The sequence below is a fragment of the Lactuca serriola genome, chromosome 2 (genome assembly GCF_051521515.1).
Source record: "Lactuca serriola cultivar US96UC23 chromosome 2, Lser_US96UC23_V15, whole genome shotgun sequence".
In the NCBI taxonomy this organism is placed as follows: domain Eukaryota; kingdom Viridiplantae; phylum Streptophyta; class Magnoliopsida; order Asterales; family Asteraceae; genus Lactuca; species Lactuca serriola.
This window is the reverse complement of record NC_136409.1, coordinates 224,110,191-224,119,357: the sequence shown is the minus strand read 5'-3', so window position 1 is coordinate 224,119,357 and position 9,167 is coordinate 224,110,191. Positions and strand designations below refer to the sequence as shown.

Sequence of the window (9,167 nt, the reverse complement as noted above, 5' to 3'; positions counted from 1 at the left end):
ACTAGTCGGGGGTCCGAGGGCAGCACCCCCGGGTCCGAGGTTTCCAAAAGGGGCAGCGCCCCTTTGGTGGGGTCTAGCGGCAGCGCCCCTAGCGGGGTCCAAGGGGCAGAGCCCCTGGCTGGAACCTCACCAAATTTTACATACGAGAACATAATGGAAAATTCAATTTCTTGAGGGTGATTATGGTAACACTAACGAAACTCGTTAGTTTTTGGTAACCCTAAATCCTCATTAAATCTGGATTAACATTACTTGCTTCCAAAGCAACTAATGACGGGCCAACCCTAATGAAACCCTAATCGTGTTTAATATATAAACAACTCTTCCTCTCCAGAAGAGGGTTACAATCTATTAGGCGTGTCAAACCCAACAAATAAAGGGTACTAATGACTCCTTAAACATTACTACTTTGTACTAGAAATGTAATACAAGGTAAGTAGGGTCGATCCACAGAGACACGGGACAAATGTTTATACCTTTTTGCGGAAGGTACAATAATGGTCACATAAATGGGGGGTTGGTATGCAATGATTTAAACAAAAGAATAAAGCAATAAATAAATGATCAATTAAATGAAACAAATTCAGGATTTGTGAGAACTCCAACTCTATGCAAGACAAATTAGCAATGTGATTCCATGGATGACAAGATATTTGTTTAATTCTATCTAAGTTGGTACTTGAAAGTGTTAACAAGCTCTAACACTTCCCATTCACCACAATAATTAACCAAAACAAGCTCTTTGATTAATCCTAACCTTACTAACCTAATCTAAACAAGCTCTTAGAATTGGATTGAAAGGTTGCTTTAAGCTTTATGTGAATGTTCCCAACAACACTCAATACTCCTCACAAGCTCGGGAGCGTAAGAATGTGTGAAAAGATTTACACTAATTTCATTCAATAGAAATCAGATTAGTGCTTGTTACCTAGTCTAATTTAAAAAACAATTACGGATTATGCAATTAGATAACTTGAATGATCTAACCCTAATTCAAATGGCCAATAAGAATCACAATTAGAATCAAACATTCGATTGAGACAAAATCAAATTCACTAGATAGAAAATTGAAAGCAAACATCAAGTCATATGATTGAAATCACATCCAAATGTCAAGACATAAAGTTGGAGAATTTAGGGTTCTAGCCACTCATGGCTAGAACAAGATCACAAATCTAGAAAATGAAATTAAAGTTCTTACAAAATGAAATCAAATGTTCCCAAGTGTTAATCAACTTCAAAATCCTCAAGAAATTCGCCTTCTCTACTCCAAAAGTCGACCCCCTCAAGTAAAAAGTCAGTTCCCCCCTTTTAAGAATGGTGAAAAACTGCTTTAAAACCCACATTTATGTTTACACGGCCCGTGTAAATGCAAAAATATACTGCGCAGAAATCACTACTATTTCTGATACTAAAAATAGTATAGAGTTAGTAGGGTCGGTCCACAGGAATACAAGACTTCTTATCTTGCCATATTTTCACACATAATACAAATAATATTAAAATGGGGGATTGTGTTTGAGCTTGAATTAAACTTCATAAATAAGAAAGATTGATAACAAACGCAATAAAAGAAGTACATTTCCGATTCTGACTCTTATACATGTATTATGTTGAAAGATGTAATATGATTATAACTCATGTTCAATCTAGGTTGGTAAGTTGGATATTAATAAACTCCGATATCCAAATTGGCAAAAGTATTTTATTCAAAACAAGCTCTTCAAATAAAACTTCATTTAATTGATTCAATTCAAATATGCTCTTGCATCAAATCATTAAATGACATTAAGTTCTTGCACTAATTACCAACAATGTTTAACATTCCTCTTAAGCTTGGTAATATAAACATTTAATCTTTGATTACACTAATTTTTATCTAATTACAACCAAGTAAGTGTGTGTTACTAACATCAAATCATAAAACATATACAAATTTCATAATTTGATTAACTAGATTGACTAGAACCCTAATTCATTGATCAAGTGAAAAAGAGAACCAACTAAACATATAATTAAGATCAAATCAAAGATTACTAGATGATAAACACAAGTAAAATTCAAGTTACAACCTAACAACACATACGTAAGAATTCAGATTCGGAAATGATAATGAAATCAACCACACATATCTAGGTTGAACTACAAATCAAACAAGTTTAAACTTCAAATTGACTTACAAAAAGGAAATTAAAGTGTTTCCAAGTGTTAATCTACTTGCAAAAGTTCTGAAAATCGGCTTCCTTTCTCCCAAAATCCGACCTCACTCCTCACAAAACCGATTGTCTCCATTATAAGAAGACAAAACCACTTTAAAACTGTCGAGACGTTTACACGGCCCGTGTAAATTAAAGGGTACCATTTACACAGCCGTGTAAACAATAGAAGTAGAATGCTTAATCTTTCAATGCCATCGAAGTAGACTGCCCTTGCATGTACGTTTACACGGCCCGTGTAAATAAAAGGGGAGCATTTACACGGCCGTGTAAACTTCTGAGAAGCCATATTCTTCATTCTCTTTCTTCTGAGCTCCAAAACTTCTGTAACTCTGTCTCCAGTTCTTTTTAAACTTCCTCCAACGATTTCCAACCTTCAAAAAGTCCCTGAAATATCATAAAAGTGTGTGAATGGAATTGCATCATGAAAAATCCCGAAAAATATGCAAAATGCATGAGTTGAAACCTAAATGCAATGCACTTTTATGAACTAAAACTACAAAATGAATGCATAAAATGCACCTAACAAATCTCCCCAAGCTTGAACCTTTCTTGTCCTCAAGAAAGAACAAGGAATTTAAACCGGAGAAAATAAAATAAAATATAAGAAAAGAAATTAAAGTTAAAACTATTTGAAACTTAACGCATGAATTTAAAACAAACATGAAAAGATCCAACCCAATTACCCTGTTTTGTACCATAGTTGAGAATGTACCTGTCATGCCTTGAGTTAACTTGGCTTTAATCTCAAAATATTATATGATAATAGAGACAAGACTTTAGCCACTCCCTAGTACAACTCAACAGAATTAAAGATCACAACACTTATTCCTTTTCGATTTCATCAAGTCAATTCTTGGAACAAATTATGGTCTTACTCTCGTGAAATTATATGTGACAAAACATGCTCAACCATCTTTGTTCCATAAAATATAACAATGTCCGATTCCAGCTATTTGTTGGTTAACAATAATCTTTTTCTGAAAAATATTTTCTAAAAATTCCCTAATATTTATCCAGACTGGTTACAAACTTCAAACCACTTACACCAGTCGAAGTAATTAACATTCAGTCCCATGTCATAAATTCAAATCCAAGTCCAAGGGAATCTTTTGACAGCCAAGTATTTTTCCTAAACACTATATCTAATTAAACTATAAATATAACTATATACAAACTTCCTAATTACATTTTTTTTACAAATAAAGCTCATGGCTTTCTTTGAAATCCGTGTAACGGGCTTCCAACCAACACATCCAAATCAAATGACCTTAGTGTGCTAGATTTGAAGAGATCCCTCGGGTTTACTTGCCCGAACCTCAAAGGCCACAGATTAGCTTTATTTGCTATTATTAAGTTCATGACTTTCTATGGAACCCGTGTAGCGAACTTTCAACCCAATCTATCCCAAACAATTTAGCTTTAGGTGATTAGGTGTAGAACATCCTTCAGAGTTTACTTGTTCGAATCCCAAAAGTCACAGATTAACTTAATAATAATTTTTTTTACATAAGATCTATTATTATTATTATTATTATTATTATTATTATTATTATTATTATTATTATTATTTAAATACAAATAACTAAGTTAACACATAACACTTGATTTATTTATTTATTTGGCCGATTTATTTATATTTTCGTCCTTGACTTTTCTGTTATGGGACATCTCACGGTCTATTACCGTGAGGGACTTCTAGACATTTTTCGAGGGACTAAATGTTAACATGCAAAAACCCGTAAATATAGTTGAAAGTTATGTCCTCAAACAGGGTATATAAAAGGGAATAAGTAGAAAGGACTTTTAAGAGCACTGGAAGGCGGGACATTGAGATTTTGCATTCTTTTTATGAACTTTTGAATTTGGCATTTTAAGTTCAATTGAGCATTACTACTCATACGACCGGTCGTATGTCCCAAAGAATCGACTCATACCTGCTGTTATGCTCCAGTGTTGACAATCTTCTCATTTTCTGTTTTGCACAAGTAGCTTCGGGAAATGTGCTCGTGTGTGATTAACTTGCTTTTAGATTTTTCAATAAAAAGAGCAAGTAAAATCTCAAGGCACACAACTCACTTACCATCTCAACTGTTTTGAGAAGATTTGGCTGCTTGGAATTGGATCAAGAAAAATTTTACTTTTTTTTTTTTTTTTAAAGAAAATGCAAAAAATTTGATGCAAAATGCAAAAAGTATAATAAAAATAGAGTAGAAAGAAAACCTTTTTTTTAAATGACAGAGAAAAATAATGCAATGCAATGCAATATGTACAAAATTTACATGCAACCTACATGCAACAGGATAATGCATGGATGGATGCCCCTCCCCAAGCTTAAAATAAGCATCGTCCTCGATGCTTGGAGAGAGGCATAGCTGTCCTATTGAGGACCGGGCGGTTGAGATGGAGGGAACTGTGAAGGATAATCTGCAGGATAGTAGGGCGGCCATTGGGGTTGAGATGTTGATGGTGGCTGCGACTGTGTGGGGAGGACAAGAACTCTATGGATATCGCTCAGCAAGTGATGAATGTTGCGGTTGTGCTACTCTTAAGCGGCCCATCTTTGATCCTGTTCAACCCACCGCAACTCTTGTTGGGCCCAATTCTCTTCTTGCAAGTTACGGTAGTCGTGAAAATCAGAAGTGATTTCAGCGACACCCGTATAAATTTCTCCGACTTCCTGCTGTATACTGGTGTAACGGTGGTTCAAACGTGCAAACTCACCCATATAAAGATTGTGTTCATAAGAAGAAGTGGGGCGAGATGAACTAGAGGCACCAGCAGTAGGAGCAGGAGGAGGAGAGGGTGGAGGACTATGATCTACTGTAACACCTAAATTGGATTTGAGCTTCCAAGTGGTTGATGGAATGTCATTGGCTAAATTGAGTATCTTCTTGTTTCTGCTGTCTATGCGTAGATACTCTTTCCCATCTACTGTCCAATGAACATCCCCAGTGGGAAGGCGGTGGAAGAGATGCATTGTTTCCATAACATCAATGGATAGACGAGTACGGCCCATGATTATGTTTGTTGGGTTGTTGGGTAAATGGAGGCCAAGATGCTCAGCAATAACAGAAACCATGCCTCCACAATGTAGCTGCCCACCATGGCTCGTAGCACTTCTGAGCATTTTTTGAATAACCCAACACCCAAAATGAGGGACTTCAGCAGGCTTATGAATCATACACCACAAGACTTCCAGCTCTTTCTTATTAGCCTTGCTAATCTCTTCTTGAGGGAATAAGAGAGAAGCAATGATCCGGTGGGCGACTTTCAAGACCGGATGGATAATGCTAGAAGCTTTGGCTGTGCCTGACTGATAATCATACTCACAAGAAATGCTTCTCCAAAAATTTGTACAGTTTTGCTCAAAAATGATATTTTTTCTTCCCTTTGCGGTGTATACATCCCTTTTTTCTTTGGGAGCACCAATCATATCACAGAGAATGTCAGCATGAAACTGATGGGTTTGATTGAGCAAACAGAAAGTCAGGAGATGAGTTTGATAGTCAAAGGTAATGGAAGACAAAAGTTCCAACATCGGTGTTTGGTAACTAACTGCATGAAGATTCAAAAGACCCTCCCATCCTATGTTTTTAAAGAGTTTGTGGACACCCTTATAGATATGTAAATCTTTGAGGGCTTGGATGTCCACAAATTTCTGAGCACCCATTGTTCTTGTAACAAGATTTGCATACAATATCTCCTGTCTATTGGTCTAAAAAATTAGACCAAATTCATAAGGGTTGTCCATGGGGTGTGGGTCTTGTTCATCTTGTGAAGTTCCAATTCTAGGTCTTTTACCCCGGGAAGCCATTACCCAAATGAATCAACAAAGAATTGCACACAATTAAGGCAATTGAAGCACAAGAACTAGCAAGTCTCACCAAAAAAATCACCCAAAAAAGAAATGTGGTTCTATCTAAATGCACAAAGTAAAAGTTTGGAACAATTATACCAATTTGTGCTTGATAATGGTGGTAAGATGATATCCAATGCTTCCCCAAGCTATCCCCAAGCTTATCCTACAAGAAATTTCAAGCATTAGGTCGAAATTTTGAAGTTCAAAAATTCTAGGGTTTTGCTCAAAAACCCTAAAATCGGCTATGAGAGGTTGAAATAGATGTGAAAGATAAAGAAGATGAAGAAAAGAGAAGAATTTCATACCTTGGAGCTTGATTTTTGATGCAAAATTGAGGAAGATTGAGTATTTGGAAGGGTTTTTTCGAAGGGGGCAGTAAGGAGAGAGGGAATCGTAGGTATAGAGTGAAGAATGAGTTAGAAAAATCGAGATTTGACCTTAAAAATGTTCAGCCCTGTTTTTGCGTTTACACGGCCCGTGTAAATCAAAGGGGATAAATTACAAGGTCGTGTAAATCCCTGAATCATACAAACCGTGTTTAATCGTTTACACGGCCCGTGTAAATGAAAGGCATAAGTTTACACGGCCGTGTAAACCTCTAAGAAGGCCAAAAAATTTGATTTAAAATTGCAACCCGCTAAACCTTTACCGCCCGAAAAATGATTTTTAACCCTCTTTTAGTATGAAAAACAACTTGGAAGTTTGAAAACAAAGAAAATACAATGAAAATATACAAAATGACAAAAATACCCCCGGGTTGCCTCCCGGTTAGCCGCCCCTTTTAATGTCATTGGCTCGACTTGGACCCCAACTATTTGTCAATTTTCATACTTTGGATCCATTACTTCCTCCACCTCTTCATTCTTGACTTGAAATCCTTCATAATAAGGCTTCAAACGGTGACCATTTACCTTAAAAATCTTCCCGGTTTTCTCACTTGTGATTTCTATTGCACCATCCTCAAAAACATTAGTGACAACAAATGGTCCCACCCAACGGGACCTTAATTTACCAGGAATCAATTTAAAACGCGAATGGTAAAGTAGTACCTTTTGACCTTTGTGAAATACCTTGCGTGTAATCATCTTGTCATGGAATGCTCTGGTCTTTTCCTTATAAAGAACCTCATTCTCATACGCTTCATTGCGGATTTCCTCAAGTTCTTGTATGTCCAGCTTCCTCTTCTTTCCCGATTCACTTAAATCCATGTTGAACTGTTTGGTCGCCCAATAGGCCCTATGTTTCAACTCAACGGGTAATCAACATGGCTTTCCAAAAACAATACAGTATGGAGACATTCCAATTGGAGTTTTGTATGCAGTGCGGTACGCCCACAAAGCATCATCAAGGCATGTACTCCAATCTTTCCTTGTTGTATTCATGGTTTTCTCCAAAATGCCCTTGATTTGTCGATTGCTCACCTTAGCTTGTCCATTTGTTTGTGGGTGGTATGTTGTGGAAACTTTATGAGTGACACCATATTTCTTCAAAACACTCCCCAGTATACGATTACAAAAATGTGTACCACGATCACTGATCAAGGCCTTTGGAACACCAAATCTGGAAAAAATGTTAGCCTTCAAGAAATCTATCACAACTTTTGAATCGTTAGTACGGGTAGCCTTTGGTTCCACCCACTTGGAAACATAGTCCACAGCCAAAAGAATATAAATAAAACCCGAAGATGATGGAAAAGGTCCCATAAAATCAATGCCCCAAACATCAAAAATTTCACAAACTAATATGGGGTTTAGGGGCATTTGATTCTTTGAGCTTAAAGAGCCCATTCGTTGACATTTATCACAGCTTGAACAAAAAACATAAGAGTCATGGAAAATACTTGGCCAGTAAAATCCACTCTCTAAAACTTTTCTTGCAGTCCTTTGAGGACCAAAATGTCCTCCACAAGCATAAGAGTGACAGAATGTTAAGATAGAAGATACCTCATATTGATCCACACATCGTCTAATCATTTGGTCAGCATAATATTTCCACAAATATGGCTCATCCCAAACATACCTCTTGGCTTCTTTCTTGATCTTGTCTTTTTGCCATCGAGTCAAATCTGGTGGAAATTGATTTGTAACAATGTAGTTCACAATATCGGCATACCACGGGGCAACTTTTGCTGAAAACAGGTTTTCATCGGGAAATGCATCATGAATGGGAGTTGAGTCATCGGGAGAAACAATCCTGCTAAGATGATCAGCTACAAGATTTGACTTTCCGCTCTTGTCTTTGATTTCAATGTCAAACTCTTGCAAGAGTAATACCCATCGAATGAGTCTAGGCTTCGAATCCTTCTTTGCAAGTAAATACCTAATAGCTGCATGATCAGAATAAACAATGACTTTAGAACCTAGCAGATATTGACGAAATTTGTCTAAAGCAAAGACAATAGATAGCAATTCTTTTTCAGTTGTTGAATAGTTGGCTTGTGCACTATCAAGTGTTTTTGAGGCATAGTAAATGACATTAGGAACACGGTCTTTTCTTTGCCCTAGCACTGCACCAACTGCATGATTACTGGCATCACACATGATTTCAAAAGGCAAACTCCAATCCGGTGATTGAAGTATTGGTGCTGTTATCAACAACTCTTTCAACTGATCAAAAGCTTGCTTGTACTGTTTGGAAAACTCGAATTCTGCATCTTTTTGTAGGAGCTCACACATGGGACGAGATATCTTGGAAAAATCTTTGATAAACCTTCTATAAAATCCTGCATGACCAAGAAATGAGCGCACCTCACGAACAAAAGTGGGATAAGGTAAAGATTTTATGACATCTATTTTTGCTTTGTCCACTTCTAGACCCTTAGAAGACACAATATGACCTAGTATGAGACCTTTGTCAACCATAAAGTGACACTTTTCATAATTCAAAACAAGATTGGTCTCAATACATCTTTGCAAAATCTTTTTCAAATTACCCAAACACTCATGAAAAGAATTACCATAAACTGTGAATTCGTCCATAAAAACTTCAATGATTTCCTCAACAAATTCCGAAAAAATACTTACCATGCACCTTTGAAAAGTGGTTGGAGCATTGCAAAGCCCAAAAGGCATTCGCCTATATGCAAATGT

General features: G+C 36.7%; 1 protein-coding gene across 1 annotated transcript; it reads right to left on the bottom strand.

Moving 5' to 3' along the window:
• Positions 1–6,896: 6,896 nt before the first annotated feature.
• Positions 6,897–7,286, bottom strand: LOC145090113 (uncharacterized). The gene has a single exon (XM_079028456.1). The coding sequence runs from the start codon at positions 7,284–7,286 to the stop codon at positions 6,897–6,899; it is 390 nt and encodes a 129-aa protein (XP_078884582.1).
• Between the last annotated feature and the right edge of the window lie 1,881 nt (positions 7,287–9,167).

What these genes read in the sequence shown, in the direction of transcription:
- LOC145090113 (XM_079028456.1), bottom strand. Translation starts at nt 7,286, where the DNA reads ATGGATTTAAGTGAATCGGGAAAGAAGAGGAAGCTGGACATACAAGAA.